This window comes from Egretta garzetta, unplaced genomic scaffold (assembly GCF_000687185.1).
Source record: "Egretta garzetta isolate BGI_Z169 unplaced genomic scaffold, ASM68718v1 scaffold154, whole genome shotgun sequence".
NCBI lineage: Eukaryota > Metazoa > Chordata > Aves > Pelecaniformes > Ardeidae > Egretta > Egretta garzetta.
The window spans coordinates 4411215-4431429 of NW_009259600.1; the positions used below are offsets into that span (position 1 = coordinate 4411215).

The 20215-nt window shown below is 36.7% G+C and overlaps 1 protein-coding gene across 1 annotated transcript in view; it reads left to right on the forward strand.

Moving 5' to 3' along the window:
• The window catches only part of VPS13B (vacuolar protein sorting 13 homolog B), a 482902-nt gene that overhangs the window by 56572 nt on the left and 406115 nt on the right, over positions 1–20215 (forward strand). The window contains exons 6-10 of the mRNA XM_035893844.1: positions 1264–1438; positions 12207–12475; positions 15163–15258; positions 15597–15719; positions 18744–18882. Coding sequence (XP_035749737.1) covers positions 1264–1438; positions 12207–12475; positions 15163–15258; positions 15597–15719; positions 18744–18882 — 802 coding nt within the window. The remainder of the gene's footprint in view (positions 1–1263; positions 1439–12206; positions 12476–15162; positions 15259–15596; positions 15720–18743; positions 18883–20215) is intronic.

Consider the following 20215-nt stretch of genomic DNA (forward strand, 5'->3'; position numbering starts at 1 on the left):
TCACCTTCACAGAAAAGATTTATTATTGGCAACTTTTAATTAACTGGACTTGCAAAATTGTTATTGAAGGATTAATTTTTAATTTCCAAAATGTATCTTAAGATTTTACATGCTGTTTCCTTTCAGAGAATTTTAAATAACAGCAGAATTCTGATATCTAAAATCTTTCCTCTAGTTTATATAAATGGCTGATACTATATTGTCACTCATTCTATATGACTAAGACTATGGCTTTATTAATTTACTGATACAAATTTACTAGTGAAGTATTATTAGTATATTAGCATATTTTTATACAAATATTTACTTTACTACTGTATTTTTACCTGCTCATGGGTGTGCAATACTGTTTGCAAAGCAATTTTTCATGTTTCTTAAATTGGATTGCATTAAGGCCAATGATGATGTGTAGATACTTTCCATTTCCATTATTTTCACCCCTAACATTTAGAAACTGGACCTGGAGCTAGAAATATGTCTGATACAGACAGTAATTTTATTACAATAATTTTATGCAGCTCTTAATGAAAGGTGGCTTTCTTACCAAGTCTATTTTTGCCCTTATTGCATGATCACATGCTCATAACATTATTCTGAAATATTGAATAAAATAGCTAAAATATTTAAAGAAGGATAAATCTTCACCCTGGTATTTACAGTCTTCACAAAGCTTGCTTTCATTTAGAGAAAACTGTTTAATTGCATGCTTAAACTGGAATATCCAGAGAATCCAGTTTTCTGCACTTGGCTGGAATGACTCCTTCCTCCCTACCCCTGTTACTTGTCTACTTGCAACAATGTTGGGAGTCGAAAAGAATCAAAATGAAGGACCTTGTATATTAAAACCAATATATCAGGGTTTTCTTAAGCATGCAGAGATTTTTATGAAACTCTATAATGAAAATAAAAGTTTATTCAGATGCACTTATGTGCCTTATGTTTTAGAACTTTCTTCAGCAACAGTTGTAAAAAAGAAAAAAAAATATGCAAAATACAATACGTTTTGCTTTTCAACCTGAAGATGTCTTGTGTAGTTGTTTGCAGCCCTTTGCCTTGTGTTGTATTGTTGAAGATGTCTTGTGTAGCAGCCCAAAGAGTTACATTTTTGACAGTTGTTTGCAGCCCTTTGCCTTGTGTTGTATTGCAGCTTTGTTCTTAGAAATTAGAGTGCACAAGCAAAATTAATATGGACTTGTATGGTTTAAGTAATCTTTAATGATGACAGAGTTTTGTTATTTGTTGTTTTTCTCTTCCATGTTACAGATTCACACATTAGTTGAAAGTTTGAAACTTTCAATCTCTGATCAGCAGCTTCCTATGTTTATACGTATAATGCAACTTGGGATTGCTCTTTATTACGGAGAAATAGGCAACTTCAAAGATGGGGAAAGTGAAGATTTGATTTGCCATACTAAAGATACATTGGGAAATATCACAGGTAAATACAACTTTTATTATTTTAAAAAGAAGTGTTAAAAACATGAATTTCTTTTGCTTTTTACAAATATAAATGGCCAAGGCTAGGCATTGCAAAGTATCTTGGCAGTCTGCAGTTTGTTAGAGGCAGTTCATTGTGCTGGGTAAGTATGCAGTGCTCTAACATCTTTTTCATATTGTGTTCTGAAAAGTATTCTGATGGTCCTGACTAAACTGAGGTTAAACTTTATCTGAAAAGATTGTTTTAGGAGTTGTGACACTGCAGGATTTATCTGTCACCATATCATGCAATGAGGCACCTCTCTGTTGGCCACTTTGACTCTTTTATTTAGTTCAAACACAGTTTCAAAATGATGTGGTTTTCCGTTTTTTAAAACTTGTTACTGAAAACATATCTATCCGCATTTGTTCTAAACAGCAGAGTATTACTTTGCACTATAGTTTCAGTAATTCTGTCCTTTTACATTGTCTAGTCTCCTCTGCTTTTTATTTTTGTATAACATGTAACTTTCTGTAATGTGATCTTTTGAGGAGCACTGCACTGATGAGGGGTGAATTCTCTTTAACTTTGTGTGATGGCTTCCTATCTGCTGCTTCCCAAATATTGCTAGGGTTACAAGAGTGATGCGTTTTGAGCTGTGAACCTTTGACTCCAGCCTCGATTTTATGTGACTTCGCTTGGACCTAACTCTGCTACTCTGCTCTGCTATTTTTATTTTTTTCTAGTTGTATCATGTCATGTATCTGGGAGTTGAGGTTTTATGTTAGATGAGTTGCTAGGAATTTGTTGCAATGTAAGAAAGGTGTATAGGTGCTTAGTTTTTATTAAATACTAAGTGAAATAAAATTTCTAACTAGACATTAGAACTTAAATACTGTTTATTCACCTCTATATAAAATATAAACTCAGAACTTTCAGGAGTCAAGCAGTCATATTGACTTGCATCATACTATCTTTTTTAGTAACTTAGTTGGGAATGTCATGATCTTGAGCATCCAAACTTCAATTTGAAGTTTTTGTAATGTATCAGGCGCTAAATAAGAGAGGGAGGATGCACTGTCATTCCAAACTCTTGACTTTTCTTGGTTTTATGCTTTTGTAGAGCAGAAGTTAATTTATTTGTCAAAACGGGGAACTTGCTTAGAGATTTGTGTGTTAATTTTAATCTCCTCAAGACATGAGTTTTGGCTATCTTTCCAAGGTTGAATTTGGATCTGGGGGAGTAGGAAGAGAGATTTACCACACAGCCAAGAGCATTATAACTTCTAGAAAATTCTTGGAATTATATGTGAAGGTGATGCGGCACTCTTAAACTGTGCTTATGTTTATAGTATTACAACATTTTGAAACTTTGTGTAAACTGTTAATATTGTTCTGTTTAAGAAATTACAATGCTAATTTACATAAGAAGTTTATAATTATTTTTTTGATCCTGTGTTGCTGTCTGCTCTGGTTTCAGAGAAATAAATATATTATTGGAAAAATTACAACAGTGGAAACTTTTTTTGCCAAAATACAGCCTTCAGTGTTGGTTGGCACAGATAACCATTTCACTGTCATGCCAGATGTAGAATGGTCTGTCATGTTCCTACTATGTGGAACTGAGCAAATAAGATGTCTGTAAACAGTTCTCTTGTATTTCCTCTAAAGCTTAAGTAGTTTTCGGCACTAGAAACTATTTGCTTTACAAGAAATGTGGAGTTTTGTGTAACAAAGCATGTGATTAGAAGTACTTAATATTCTGAAAATGTTAACTTAATTTTCTCCTGAGACTTAAGAAGCATACCAATTTTAGAAAAATCATTAGTGTGCCTTTTAAGAAATCCTTGCATCTAACCAATGTTTTAATTGTACTATTTGCAGGAGAAAGGGTGATGAACTTTTCTGTGAAGAGTTGCATTACTGTTGCTTTCAGACAGAGGGTTGTCTTTGTAGCATAAATATCTTTCTTTTGTTCCCATCAAAGTTCACCCAAATTTGGCCAAGTTTCTGTGCCATAAGGAATTATGATGTATTTAGAGTTGCTTGAACTTTGTAGCTGGATTCCTGGAGCTGTTAAGGCGAGTAGGACCATTTGAATATTGGAAAGACATTGAAATAATAGAGAAATCATGAGAGTCAATATGAGAACAGCTCAGACTGGTAGGCAGTGAGTTTCAGATGAAAGGATCTAAGGTTTAGAGACAAATACTAGCTGGGTAACAAGAAGACTGGGGTGAAACAGCCATAACTGTGGAAGAGGATGGAAGTCAGATAGGGTTTTGTTTGTTTGGCTTTTTTTGTTTTAGGGTATGAGACGGGTGGTAAAACAGAAATACAGTATAAGCAAAGATTAAAACAAAAGGCATCTGCCTACAAGTACTCAGTCTTTTCTGCATCTGGAATGGAATTTGAGATTCTTATGTCCAAATATAAGTAAAATCTTTGGCAATGCATCTCTTGTCATTCTTATTTCTAATGCATGTCCTCAGGAAGATTGAATTGCAATTGCTGTATGTAAATCTCATTTGCATTCTCTTTTGAACAACTGTGAACGTCATTTTCTAGTTTTTCATAAAATAGCCATATAAAATAGAGATAATTATCATGTTATTTCACACTGATACACACAAGAGTTGTCAGAAGGGTGGGAAATTAGACTAAGATTGCAATGACAAGAACCGCCAAGGAGGAAATCTGTAATTTCCTATGCAATTTTTGTTCAGTTAGACTATGCTTAAACACGATCATTGTACTTAATTATATGGCCATATCTGTTTGACAGAACTATCTCCTTCAGAACACAAAACAGATGGCAATTGTTGGGTGGCCAAGCTAGAGCTGTAGAAGCTGTTCTAGAAGTCCATTTCTATCTTCACTGCAAAATATTTTGCCACTTACAGGCTAAAACTGTTACCAACGGTTTTTCCTTGATCCCACTTATGCTTATTTCCTGCACAGAGTTTCGTATATATGTAGGCATATGTACACACATGTGTGCACATGCATGTACACACACATAAATAAAACTTTCAAATATCTAATGATTTTTTTCCTCCTGTTCAGTGCAGTTAAGCAAGAGTGCCAAATTGACATTAACCAGGTTACCCATACTATCAGTTTGTGAGTTTACTTTTTTATTTTCCTTCTGACTTCATATTATATCTGTGTCTGAGAAGGAAAAAAACCCCCACTTTCGTAGCACTTCATGGTGCATTTGTCATCCAAATTTCCAACCACAGATTTGAACTTTTCTGAGGAAACTTCGAATGTGCTACTATTTTCAGAAAAAAATATGTAATCAAGTACAATAATAAATGACATGTATTATCTGCTGAGCTATATTAGCCACGTTTTTTTTCCAAGAGTAACGCTTCATGAAATCCAAGACTAATTCCACTGGAATTGTGCCTAAATTCTTTACAGTTTAATAATATACAGACTTCTTTTATAGATTATATTTTTATAACTCTTTGAAAGGGTTCTGAAGATTCATTAAACAGTTTAACCCAATATTTATTAGTAAGCAGTCCCCACCTTTCAGTTTAAAGAATTTACAGGGCTCAGTTATGAGTAATTCTTGGGTTTTTTTGGATGGAACTTATTTTTATTATGTCATTATTGACATAATAAAATTGGTCACCTCTCCATGTCTGTTCTGGCAGCAGTTTGTTCTTGTGTACCCAAATGTAAGACCAAGACCTTGAGACTTGGCAGCAAGGTAGCCTGTATCATGAACATATTTTGCTGCCTGAGTTAAGTCTGCTCAAATTCTGAAAGCATTTAAAATACGCAGGTAAAATTACAGGTCAGAAATACAGGTAGAAACTCACTTTAGTTTGGTATGGAAATCCATGTAGTACGGCCTGATCAGGCCTTTTGCTTCTAAGGGGTTGAGGGCTGCCTGAATTGTGGGCTTGGATGGTACTGGTGGTGTGAAGGAGGAAAGGGATGTATTTTGGTGCAGAGAGATACAAAAGTGAGGAGGGTCTGGGCAAGAGCCTGCGGCAGAACCAGTAGTTGTAGCAGGCTGGGACTTGAAAATAAGCTTTTGGTTTGTGGTGGAAGAAAATTGGCTAATGTAGCTAGAAATGAAAATGATTTAGGCGTGAAAGAGGACAAGAAGCCAGGATGCAAGGGAGAGCTGGAATTTAGTTGGGTGGAGCTGCCGAGGTTGATGATCTAAGGCTGAAATACTAGAGCTGGTTGAGTAAAGAGTGATCAGAGAGGCCTGAAAAACAGAAAAAGCTCGTAGCAGAGGAGGTCTGGCACTTGCTGGGCAAAGAAATACAAACAATGGGCTATGAAAAGTTGCATGGCTGAGGGAGGAGTGCAGGGCAAGCGGACAGACTGCTGAGATGCATCTGCACGATGACATTAGGAGATGCTGAGCAAGAAACTTGGGACAGATGTGGGAAGCTGGAATCATGAGCAGTTGAGCTGCTGAGCTTCTGAGAGTGGTTTTAACAGTTCCCGGTGCTGCCTCCTCTGAAGGATTGGCTTGAGATTCTGTATTATGAAAATTTTGGGTGGGTTTGTTTTTGTTTTTTTTTCTTTCATGAAATTAAATCCATGGCAGATGTGATTCCAGTGTATGAAGCATGTTTCCCAGGTGAAAAATGGCAATAATAACAGTACCTTTCCATCCCAAAGGAATATTGTGAAATTTTCTAATATTTGTAAAGCACACTGACCCTGTTGTGATCTTTATTCTCAAAAAAATAAACGAAAATAAAGAAGGCCTTTGTGAATGCAAGTAGTTAACACTTTTGCAACACTAAACAGAGTAAGATATTACATAAATCCTATAAACCTCAAATTGTTAATTGGCTGAAGTGCTCCTTATTGGAAACTTGGTGGTAAGAACATAGCATGGGGAAATTTTTGGGATACCAATGGAACAAAAAGCAGATCAAGAAAATGAGTTTAACATATTGCCAGCTTTGAGATGAATACGAGATTTCAGTTGACTGAGAAAACCAGGTGCAAATAATTTGTGTTGACAACAAATTCTAGGTGAGCATTAGTCGTTGGAGAAGGAATTGACTCTGCAATATTTTGTTAGGATAAAAATGGGAGAACTGAAATAGATTTATTTATCCGTACTGACTGAGGAAAACTAACTGTGCACTGTGTTAAGAGTTTGGGTAGAAGAGAGTTATTCCTGAACAGTGGAGAAAATGATCCCCTATTTGACTGAAATGATGCCAGGATAAAAGGTTGTGTGTGCCAAATTACACTTTTCTATGTATCTTTCTTGTTCCTGTAGTTTTTGTCTGTCTTCTCTTGAGGGTTAAAGAATTGGAGAGAGACGTATGATCTTTGTACCAGGTTACATATTGTTTCAGTTCTTCAAGTTTTCATGTGTTTTGTGGGGTAAATCACCTGTGCAATAAATGTGACAGTCTCTTTTTTTTTTTTTTTTTCTTTTTTCTTCTCCCTCCTTCCATTCATCTGGCTCCATTATTGGAGCTTTTTCCTTGCCTAGACAGACATCTTTCCTTGCAGTGTAGACAGACACCTGTGGAATGGGGCTTGTGGGGTTGGCACATTGTGCAGCTGTCTAACAGCCAGTGTGACAGTGAGTAACTTTGTTGTAGGCATCTATAATAGTGCATTGTAGCTGGTTGCTGAGATCCCATATGCTGAAGATGGGTATCAAGCTCATTGGATGGTGATGGCCAGATTTCATTGGCTAGGAATGCATGTTTAGACACATAGAATTGCTTACATCTGTTAACATCAGTTAAATGAGCAGCAGTTAAAATGAATAGCAAATTAAAAAAGGTAAAGATTAGATCTTCTCAAATTGTAAAGTTCCTATGTTGGAGAGATTAAATTTGCGTATATTAAATAATTTTATTGTTTTAGAAACTATAACCTTTTTGTGGAGAACTAGATTTTTATGAATGCCTTTTTAAACATCTATTTTATGTTGTCTTGCCATTTTCTTCTTTCCTGAAAAGCATTCATACTCCTTCAGTAGACACCCTCAAAAGTCTGATTAAATCTTTGAAAGGCACGAGTCACTGGCTGACCTTTTGGTTTTTGCTTACTAGATAAAAACTTAAATATTAGGCCAGTTTTTCTGCTGCTGATTTTGAAGGTGGCTTAATGTAGGTGGCAGAATGCAAGCAGGTGTTTTAATGCTTCCAGTGAGCAAAGTGCATTTCCAATTAATCTGCTTGAACTTGTATGTGGGATATGAAACAAAAACACTTCTGTATTGGCATTGGCAGACGACTAACGCCTTCCTCTCCCTGTTGAGTATTTGCACTTACATATCACAAAATCGCAAGGGTTGGAAGGGACCTCGGGAGATCATCTAGTCCAACCCCCCTGCTAAAGCAGATTCTCCTAGAGCATGTCACACCGGACTTCGTCCAGGCGGGCTTTGAATATCTTCAGAGAAGGAGACTCCACAACCCCCCTGGGCAGCCCGTTCCAGGGCTCCATCACCCTCAGAGTAAAGAAGTTTTTCCTCATATTCAACTGAAACCTCTTGTGTTTCAGTTTGTGCTCATTGCCCCTTGTCCTGTCGCTGGACACCACTGCAAAGAGTCTGGCTCCATCCTCGTGACTTCCACCCTTAAGATATTCGTATGTGTTGATAAGGTCCCCTCTCAGTCTTCTCTTCTTCAGGCTGAACAAGCCCAACTCTCTCAGCCTTTCCTCGTAGGGGAGGTGCTCCAGTCCCTTTATCATCCTAGTTGCTCTCCTCTGAACTCTGTAGGAGTTCCTCATCTTTCTTGAACTGGGGAGCCCAGAACTGGACCTAGTGCTCCAGATGGGGTCTCACCAGGGCAGAGTAGAGGGGGAGGATAACCTCCCTCGATCTGCTGGCCACACTCCTCTTAATGCGCCCCAGGATACCATTGGCCTTCTTGGCAACAAGAGCGCCGTGCTGGCCCATGGTCAAGCCGGCTTATCCTCCACCAGGACTTCTAGGTCCCTCTCGGCAGAGCTGCTTTCCAGCAGGTCAGCCCCCAGCCTGTACTGGTGCATGGGGTTCAACCTCCCCAGGTGCAGTACTCAACACTTGCCCTTGTTGAACTTCATCATGTTCCTCTCTGTCCAACTCTCCAGCCTGTCCAGGTCCCGCTGAATGGCAGCGCAGCCTTCCAGCGTATCAGCCACTCCATGATTTGTACCTGAACACAGAGGCACTTGCCCTTTTTTTGTGATATATTACATTATTTAGTCTCCTTTGCCATTAAAATAGAAAATAGCTATCCTACCTCTTGTCCAGGTTCTGGTGTTTTAAAATCACTGCCACTTGTTTGGTAGCTCACCCTTAACTAACTCATAGATCTGCTCCTAATTTTATTGAGGTTGAGGTATTGTTTAAATAACTGGAATTTAAAAATCATTGATTAACAACCCCAAGTAATGTCATGGGGAGCACGGCAGAATAATTATTGGTGTTATTTCAGCACTTCAGAATTGTTGTGGCATCATTCTCTATTTGCAATTTTCATAAAAAATTTGGAAGGTGATTCATTCTCTCTCTTTCGTTATCCGTTAGTTCTTCGCTAGGGTAGTTTCAATTTACAGTAAGACAAGACACGTAGACTAGGAGTAAAAGCTTGGGGAAGTTTGTTTAACAGATGAAGGTACATACCATGAAAAAGCAGGTTCTCTAGAGTTGAATCTGAAGCTTTTGTATGTTACAGTCACATTCCATATCCAGTGGTTCATGCAACTCTGCAGTAGAAGGGAGTTATGATTTCTTCCCTTGATTTACCTTTGTCTGTAAGGTGTGGGCGTATTCTGGCCTAGTAGGATCCAGAGGATGGAGTTTAAGGTAGATGATATTCTCGATGCAGAAATAAGAAGAAACCTTTAAGTCTTACTGTTTTGCAGTACTGATTCCTAGCTACCTGAATCACTGTAGTGGGTTCTCTTCTACAAAGTAAGTGTGATGCCTCTTAAATGTGTAAAAGTACTGTCACTTGGGTGTCCAACTTTGTTGTAATATTGTATTCATGCTACAGTTATGATGGCATCAGATTTTCAACAAGGAAGTGTTGGGGGTACATTTGCTTTTAAAAGGAGATGCAGAACACTTTTCAGAGTAGAGTATGGTACATAGGATTTTTAGTTTCTTCTGGTGTTGGTATCATTTCCAGTTATGTGTGATCTCCTTCACTGATACTGCTGTGCTGGTGTGATGCTTGTGTAATAGATCATGAGCCACTATTTTTTAATATGTATGGTGAAATAAAAATAGTTAAACATCAAAAATGTAAGCTACTAGCACAGTAAATATTATCAGTTGTTTTGTGGCAGTCAATTTATTTTATTTCTATGGTATAGATCCAAAATGCACATCATCTTTCAAATAAAATTCAGTTTGGCAACACAGCCACTGAATAGTATAAATATATTTGGGAGAACTGTTATAAACATTGAACTTGGGTATTTTTCTGTATGTTAGTAATTTATGTGCATTCCTTATACAATAAATACATACAAAGTCAAGTCATACAGAAAATATTTATTACTCTGAGCGTGTATATGTTTGTTTATATTCATTCATACATTTGAGATTTTCCAAGGACAGTTCATGTTGCAAGGAGAAACTTAAGGGCTGTCGGATTCTTAAGGCTAGTACAAAAACTGTTGTTATCAGTCAGAAAACTCTTGTTCTTTGCAAATGTATATGTATTTTTTTAACATGTCTTATTCCATAAGTTTTGTATTCATAATTAATGATAATGTCTTCTTCCTAGCTATGAGTTTGCAGTAGCTTCTTTAGCTTATAGCAGGTAAAATGTGGATGAGGAAATGAGTTCTAATGTCTACATTATTTAGTGATACGAGAATGAACATCCACAGCTGTTTTCTTGAAGTACTTACTAAGTTTCATTTGTGCAGTTTCATGGTTGATTCAACCAGATGAAAACTTATGCTATTGCCAGCAGGGATGGTGATGCATTCCCTCCCTCTTCCCCTAGTGCCAGCACTTGTGTTTATGTAGCCACAGGCTAAGCTGGATCAGCCTTACCTGGCTGAAAACTAACACAGGCAGAAAAACAAATACATAGAGAGAGAGTAATTTTCTACTGGGTTAGTTCCAGACTTAAGGTGAGAGAGAGAAGTTTCCAGATTCTTGGGGATAAGTATCTCAAATCCTTTAAAAGAAAGGATAGCGAGTTTCTGAAGATCAAACTTGATTTGAACAGGGAAACAGTGAGATGGAGTCACACTGCAATCTTGTAACTTATATAAAATGTACTTTTTTTAACTGGAATCACTGCCCTACAATATGAAGCAAGATTGTTTCAGTGTGATCTCAGCTATGGGTAGCTAGCAAGAGTGGATTTAGAAACCTAATGAGCAGGAGCATTTTGTCTGTTCACAAACTTATGTATGTAAAACATAGAGGTTTTATCGTTATATTTCACTATCCTGTATGTTTGCGGTTGATGCAGTGGTTAGCATAGTTAGTTAAAACCGAAGAAGCTTTGTGTTTCCAAAGTACATATGCCCTTTCATGCATTACTTGTTATAAAGGAATTTACATTATATTTATGCTTTGATGTGTTCAGAGGATGTTGTGGGTTGCTTACTGGGCTGACGTGCATTTGTTCCCAAGTTTGACTGTTGACTACATAATGGTTGCCGTAGTTTTAATTTAGTGATAGAAGATAGGTGTATCTTCCTCTTTTTCTGTCTTCTGTCTCACAGTTTATAGATATCACCATTTTAGTCTAGCTGCTGTTCTGTCTTATTTTAATGGCTTCCAAAATATTAATAAATATTATATACCAAACTATTATTTGGCATCTTTTACTGTTGTCTCTGTGACTACACATACTGCAGCAAAGAGGTATGCTAAATGATGGCTGAATTTTGTAGCTCTGTAGACCAAATGTTATGCATGACCCAGGTCCTACACTTCCAAATTTTTTTCTCTTTTGGCAAACCTTCCACCGCTTGTTCTGTGCTTGCCAACAACAGTCTAGGCTAAACTACTACAGTCATGCTCCATATTGATTCTTTTTCCTTCTACACCTGGCAGCTCTGCCTCTTGGCCATTTCCAGGACTTTATGTGCACCTCTTCTGTATTTCCTGCATTTCAAGATTTACATTTGGATGAAATCTGATCTCTGACACTGTTTTGTAAAGAAAGCAGGAAGGAAGCTTGCATTGCCCTTGTGGGAGGAGGTGTCCTCGCCTCCAAGCATGTGCAGAGAATTCTCATGAGTGCTTTTTCTTATGCTTTCTCTCATCGTGCAAGTGTATAAATAATAAAAGACTAAAGACTAAAAGCTCCACAACTTGTAAGAGTGGGTCTTCTGAGTTTAAAAAGAAGTAAACAGAAATGGAATATGCCTATTCCCATTCTTGGGTAAATAATATATGCAATATTGTTCCCCTGTGGGAACAGTTCTGCATCCTGTGCTACCTATGGTAACTCTGAAGCAGTTAATACCCCTCTGGAATCCCATAAGAGTGGTGACGAAGCCAGATCAGCTAAGCTAATTGTGCTGTTTGTACATGCACAGTGTTACCCATTTGGATCATGAATCTTAAACTAGTATCTCTGGGGAAATCCTTGTTTTGTTCTGTATGCTATCTTGAATTTTTCTGCAGAAGACCAATGTTTGTTTTTTTGACTTGCAGCTGGGATACCAGCTTTATTGAGTGTAGATAAACCAAATGTCAGTGAATGATACGTGGAATACTGTCCTAGATAAATTTTGCATACTATAATTTTGAGTATAATAAATTAATTTTCAAGCGTGGTTGATTTGAAATTTGACTTGGTTTTTGTTTTAAAAGGTGCAGAAGATGAAACAAGCTCAGTAATGCAATATCCAGCACAGTATATTAATCAAGATCCTTATTTGCATCAAGATGATGACCAGCAACAAGGATGGGTTTCTTGGGCTTGGTCTTTTGTTCCTGCTATTGTGAGTTATGATGATGAAGAGAATGATTCTAGTGGAATTGATGATGGAACAACACTACATCAGCAGAAATCTCAGTCCCTCAAGGATCCTATTATTTCAGTTGGGTTTTACTGTACAAAGGCAACAGTGACTTTTAAGGTAAGTATTTCTCTTTGTCCTGTAGGATTTATTTGGCTTGTTGAAAAAGTGTATGAAGATTATCTGAGTGCTTGTCTACTGTTTGATTCGAGCCAGGGAATATTACATTAATGAATAACAAAAAATGTGAATGTTGAAAGTCCCTCTCTCATCATAATGTATTGTTAGTTGCAATGTGAGGTGGTTTTGCTATTTGAGGTAGAATTTGAGTTATTATCATATTAATTTTAAAGGGAAACCACTTGATTTACTTAGGTTAACATTTTTTGATGGGAGAAAAAGCTTGAAAGACTTTTTATGAATGTTTATTGCCACATTGCAGCCATCTAATGTTTACATAAATATACTTCTTTATAAAAAAGCTTTAGCTTCATGTAGCTTGTGAATTGGAGGAGTACTTTTCTTTTTTTTTTTTTTAAACTATAATATGTGCAAATATGAATTTAAATTGATAACATCGAAATTATTTTCCACGGATTGGAATTGAATTAAAGAAACAAAGGATAAATTACACATATACTCTGAGCTATAAACTATGTATATAGAGAAAGATTTGAGTATTTTCTGTAAACAAATCTGAAAATAGTTGCTGAGCTTCTCTCTCTTCCTCTTGTAAGCTTGCAGAAGGGAATATGGAGAGTCTGAATAAGATATTGAGATATACTGACAGAAATGAAAAATTAAGGTTCTGAATTGGCAAAATACTCTTTATACATACCAAATTATGTGCAAGCGATTCTCTGTGTGTAACTGTAATAGAAAGTGGCCCTTGCTTTTATAATTAAACATATATTAAATCAAGGCTATAACTCTTCAGAACAGGATCCAACACTATTTCTGTGAGCAGCAGAATAACTAAGGTTGATTTTTTATGACTTTGAGCCTTATAGCTGAACTGCAGTACTTTCATAACACTCATAATTTTTATGTTCCTGATGATATGCTCAATACCATCTGCAGCTCCGTGTCTCTTTTCCGCCTGTTTGGCTTGTCATTTGTGCACAAGAGTATTTTGAGTGGCTTCATGGCTACTTTCTCTTAGCTATTTTTGTTTGGTGGCATAGCAGAGCATTTAGCTGCTCAGCAACCGTCAGAAGGGATGAGACGAGTGACTTCGGAGCTGCAGGCATTCTGTGGGGAGGTTAATGTTTTAGGCCTTCAGTCTCCTGACAAATTTTTTGCAAAATTTGAGGACAAAAAACATCAACAGGCATTCAGTCATGTTCTTTTGTGACAATATGCTTCAGCCTTCCTTTAAAAAAAAAAAAAACAAAACCAAAACCCAAATCAACAAAAAAACCAGAGTAAGAATAAACAATGGAAAATCTTCCGTTTTTCCTTTAATTAAATCCCTGGGACACCACTTAAAAAACCCAAACAAGCAACCAAAACTCAAATTTCTCATTTATCATGGCTTAGCATCTTCTTTCTTTTTTGCTTAGTCATACAGTAGTAATTTTGTGTGCCCTTTCCTCATGTGAGAAAACTCATTAAAAATAATGTCAACTTTTATGAACAAGATTTTCTGGATTGGGCTTTCCTCATGTTTCTTTGGGAAGCTTATGTGTTTTATATTAGGAAGTGATAAAAACTACTTAAAATGTAACATCTTACATTCTATAAATTTTAAATGTGAAGTGATGTATGATACTAATATGGTGACAGTTAGGAGGAAAACAGAATTCATTGTTCTGCTTGCACGCAAAGAATGTATGGAATTAATTTGTGGTTCATATTTTGGTTAGAAAATAAGGTCAAGTTTCTGCATTAGCATTCTGAACAGTTGATATCATACCAGCTAAAAATCATGCCAAATTAAATGTAGTGTTGTCTAATAATGGTGAAAATGATTCTTGTAATGTCTGAATGCTTTTAATCAATTAATTGCTTTTCCTCTACAATAATTGCACACAGCTGAAGGGTGATCAGTGATTTTTTTTATCCAATTTACTTGGACATTGGGATCACAAAATTTTAATTTGAAACAACATCCATGTGTATCCACTCTTGAAAATAACGAGAGCTTGTGGGTATTTATATATAAAATTAGAATTTGAACTTTTTAAGCTGCTCAATATAAACTTAAGTATTTAAATGCAAAATGTAACACCTTCATTATTTTGTGCATCTTGTCTCCTTTTTCTTAGTTGCAGGTTATATGCTTTTTATCCTGAGTTTGTGTTTTACCACTTCAAATCTTTATATCGAAAACATGCAAGAAATACAAATGCATGTTTCTCTCAATTGCCCTGACAAGAAAAAAAATGAGTATGGTTGTAATCAAAATCTTCCCTTAATGTTATCATGCTGTTCAATTATTTGCTTGAAAGAATAAATAATGTATTTATGGAGTTTCACAGCAATTTATAGCTAATTTGATATTATGTTAATAACGCAGCTGTGTATCTGTTTCATCTTTTCACATAGTTTCTCTTTAGATAAGCAAACTAAAAATACTATAGTGGATTTAAAACTTTCTGTTATGGCCTACTTTGACCAGAAGTTGAATATGAGAAGTTCTAATATGGATAATGTGTTACAGCTGTTTAACTGCACCTGTTTCCTGCTTGTTACTAAATTTTAGCCCATAATGTAATTTGTCTTCATCAGTTCTATATATTAATGACATTACTGCTGTTTAATACTAATATTGACTTAGATAAGGTGTTTATCCTATTGTTTCATAGCTCACTGAAATGCAAGCTGAAAGTAGTTACTACAGCCCTCAGAAAGTAAAATCCAAAGAAGTTATATGCTGGGAACAAGAAGGAACCACAGTTGAGGTAATTTTCCATTGGCAGCGGGTTTTTGATGCATTATAAATACCGTAGTAAATAGTTACTAATAATATCTTGAAATTATTTCATTACTGTTTGTTGATATTCTGCTATATTGGATGTGTTTATTGTAATAATCACATGGATAGAAATTCTGTAAATTAATAGTGCTATAGTGATCGGACTCTAAAGTAATCCCTTCTAAGTGCACTGTTTGATTGACTTGCTATTTATTAAAGCTCTAAATAAATAAACCTAAATATTTCTGTTCACTTTTTCCCATCTTTTCTATTTTTCATGAAGCAGAATTCCTCAAAATACCACTTTTTTTTTTTCCTCACTAGGTCCTTATGAAAGGTGATCTTTTCTTTGATTGCCAAATAGGTTTTGTTGGTTGCCAAGCTATGTGCCTTAAAGGAATTATGGGAATTAAAGACTTTGAAGAGAACGTGAATAGGAGTGATGAAGTGAGTATATTGAAATATCAGTTGACTTGCTGAATAAGTAATTCTGGCATGCTTTAGAATAATCATAGAATCACAGAATCATTTAGGTTGGGAGGACCTTTAGAGGTCATCTAGTCCAATCCCCCTGCAGTGAGCAGGGATATCTTTAACTCAATCAGGTTGCTCAGAGCCTTGTCCAACCTGACCCTGAAGGTTTCCCGGGATGGGGCATCCACTACCTCTCTGGGCGACCTGTTCCAGTGTTTCACCAACCTCATTGTAAAAAATTTTTTTCTATATATCTAGTCTAAACCTACCATCCTTTAGTGTGGACCACTCTAACAGGTCCGTGTCCTTCTTGTACTGCAGACCCCAGAGCTGGATGCAGTACTCCAGGTGGGGTCTCAGCAGAGTGGAGAAGAGGGGCAGAATCCCCTCCCTCGACCTGCTGGCCACACTTCTTTTGATGCAGCCCAGGATATGGTTGGCCTTCTTGGGCTATGAGCGCACATTGTTGGCTCATGTCCAGCTTTTCGTCCGTCAATACCACCAAGTCCTTCTCCACAGGGCTGCTCTCAAGCCCTTCATCCCCCAGACTGTATTGTTATCGAGATTTGCCCCGACCCATCTGCAGGACCTTGTACTTGCCTTTGTTGAACCTCATGAGGTTCGCACAGGCCCACTTCTCAAGCTTGTCTAGGTCCCTCTGGATGGCATCCTGTCCCTCAGGTGTGTAAGCTGCACTACTCAGGTTGGTGTCGTCTGCAAACTTGCTGAGGGTGCACTTGATCCCACTGTCTCTGTCACTGAGGAAGGTGTGAAACAGCACTGGTCCCAGTACGGACCCCTGAGGGACACCACTTGTCAGCGATCTCTATCTGGACATTGAACCATTGATCACTACCCTCTGGATATGACCACCCAACCAATTCCTTATCCACCAAACAGTCCACCCATCAAATCACATTTCTCCAATTTAGAGGGAAGGATGTTGTGGGGTACTGTGTCAAAGGCTTTGCAGAAGTCCAGACAGACGGCATCCGTAGCTCTTCCCTTGTCCACTGATATAGTCACTCCATCATAGAAGGTGAATTTATTTATTCAAATATTCGATTGCAAGAATTTAGAAAGGCTGCTGTTACCAACTTTGTTTTTTGAATGTGTCACCGGAGTATAGAATTCAGTGTCTATTCTTTACAGTTGGAAAGACAAGTATCTAAGAGTGAGAAGCTGCAAAACATAAGGCTTTTTTCTGACAGGCCCACTACTTCCTAACGTTATTTATGCCTGCATGCTTTGATCTTGTATAACAAATTAAAATGCAGTTGAAAACCTTTGAAAGTACTTAAATCAATAGAAGGCTGGAAGGGAAGAAATGGGAACACTGTATGCTAAAGATAGTAAGTGTGGCTCAAATATTGAATGAGTATTTTGACTCATTTTTCAGTAAGGTTGATGAGAACAGTATCAAGTGAAGGAGTAAAATAGTATTAATTTCTATATTTTAAATAGAAGGAAAGCTTGAATTGCTTAATAAGACAAAATCAGGTACCATATGAACTACTCCTAAAATATTTAATGAAGTGGTGCATGAAATTCAATAATGAGGATTTTTGGTTGAACTGCAGATAGAATAGTGCCCTAAAGTCCTGGAGAACAGCAATTATTACCTGTGTTTAAATAAAAAGAAATAATGCAGCCAACAACAGACCTGTTAGCTTCACGTTTGTGCTCTATGAAGTGTTAGAAAGTATTTTAAGAAGAAAAATTAAGAATATGGAAGAAAATATAAAGTGACTGTATATTAATGTCAACTATATCCTTATTTGGAAAATGATCATATACTGTACTATGACAGGTATGGTGGGACAAGTTCTTGTACTTCCCTTGTGAGAGCACCACGGCTTGGCATCCATCTCAAGTGTTTGTGTGTGAAAGCATGCGGCACAGAAAACAAGAAGGATTAGATATCCTTACACAGCTGCAGAGTGTGACATTGTTGGGATTATAGAGGTGTGGTGCAATGGATAGGCCTAGGCTTTTCCAGAAAGACAGGCTGAGGAGGCAAGCACGAGCCAACTGTAAAAGATGCTCTGCTGGCCTTGTTGGGTATGGGAGACATGGTTGAGGCTGTGAGGGGGGATGGCAGCCTTGTCTGCAGCAGCTATGAGACTGTGAGGTATAAAATCATGAGAAGTTATTTTTTTGAACTGGGGTGGGTGAGTGAGCAAATGAGTCTCCTGTTGGTTAGTTGATAAGGGACACTTGGGTTTTTGCTCTTTTTCATTTTTCTGCCACCCTCTAAGTGTGTGAATTTAATACCTCCTTTAGTGAGCATGGTGGTGATGTTGATAGTGCCTTACCTGTTCTCTTTCTGTACTGCTGTAGTTGGGACTGTGTTTTTCATAAAGGTTCCAGCTTTGTATGAGATTAATTTCTATTTATTTATTTATTACAACTATCTATTCTCAATCTCATATAAATAACCTTTTTGGAAGAGTAACTCTTAATGGAAAAGTTGCATGATTTCAGAAGGATAGAGGGTTTGGGATATGGAGAAGGCATATAAAAATCTAGATGAATAAAGAAGAGTGATAAGGTAGAAAGTGGGTCATACATTGAAATAACGGCTTACTATGAAGAGGATAGATAAAGCATCTGGAAGGCATTGGTCAGTAGGAGAAATGGAGTATATAGTGACCAGATTGTGTAGAGTTAAGAGGATGAGGCAGAATTCAGAGTGACAATGATCGGAGGTTATTTTTTTGTTCAAACTGAACTATTATGTTCTGTATCATGGGTTGTATAATATTCACGGTCTCAGGTTGTTACTATTAATTTGAAAATGGGGAGGGAATGGACAGGAACTTCAGAGTTATTTGACTAAGGTTATTTTAATTATATTTTTTCTTCATTCATAATGAAATATGCTCTTGAGGGATGCTATCACGTCATAAGTGTGTTATGACAGAATTGAAACTGCTCTGTTAACTTGACTGTGTTTTTTTTCTGCCTTGCTTTATTATTTTCTACTACCGCATGAAGGAGGCCTACTTCTTTAACTGCGGAGAAAATTTGAGTGCAAAAGGGATGACCTACCTTACGAATTCACTGTTTGATTACAGAAGTCCAGAAAATAATAGTATTCGTGCAGAATTTATATTGGATGCGGCTCATCATAAGGTCAGAGAATTCCATTTTTCTTAGAAAAAAATTTCTAATGCTCTCTAATGGATTTCTAATGATTATTTAAACCTGTGTACTATTAGAGGACTGATTTTCATTACTCTGTCATGTTTAACTGAATCTTACTTTGCAGATGGCAAAAAAAAAGTAAACCTGTTTGTGTTTTAAAAAAAAAAAAAAAAACCAAACAAAAAAAAAAAACCCAAAATATGTCCAAAAGAAATCTCAAACTCCCTTCCTGCCCCAAAAGCTGAATTAATGTCATAGTTTCCAAAAGCACTAAGTATAGAACACCTGCAGAGAAAAAGAGAGATATGAGAGGATGCTAGGAAATGGTCAAGCTTTACCTACACGTACTTCTTTAAACCCAACCAGTAAGTAGTTCATGGTCTTCAAACTGAGAAGTGCTCTCTTGGAAACCAGATCTTGGGCAGTGTTAATTTTGTTGTCTGTGTGCTAGATTTGTCTACTTAGAGGAAGTCTTGCTAATTCTGCCTTTGTTAGAGACAAATTTTCAGTCACTGCTAGTCTCTGTTGTTGTAAATTGTGCAGTAAAACTTTAATAATAGCAGACAATTGGGGAATAAAGACTGGATGTGATGACCAAGGTGGTCCCTTCCAGGTGTCTTCGTAGGTGGAGTTCTATGCTCTGTGTTACCATATAGATAAGCCATTTATGATTTTGAATGTATGTAATTTCTTTTAAAATTAAATTTTACAATTTTCACCTTTTTAGTAATACTGATGAAGAATCTAACCCTGAAGAATCCCATAAAAACGCCCAAAGTTAATGAATGAAATCACAATCACGTATTCAAACATTTCTCATAGTGTGTTTTAGTTTTAAGCTTTATTCTTTCCTTGTCCTGTCTTTGATGCTTTTATAATTTGCTTATTTTTTGGCAAGAGGGGAAGCAGACTTGCTGTGTAATGGTGGATTATATCATGTATGAATCCCAATGATAGCATAAAGTCTTAATAAGTTTATTGCTGTTTCAAGATAAAACCACAATATTCCTTAAATAAAAAAGCCAGAATGAATGAGCTTCAGTTTTCAGTGTATTTAATTAGGCAGATCTGTTGGATGCAAGAGGTCAAGTGAAGAATACTTACTCCATTAAAGGTACTAATTAACTAGATGTTATTGATGAATTGGTCAGCATGTCCACTGGAGTTATGGATGTGCCTATGTGTGGCCTCAAATAGAAGTTACATTACCTATCGGAAAGGTGAATTCTTTGGGATAACCTCTGTCCTTTGTCTTGATAAGCCTTTCCGTGTGTTGATGCACAAATCCAAACATGAATATATCTCTCTCATACCTACCTATC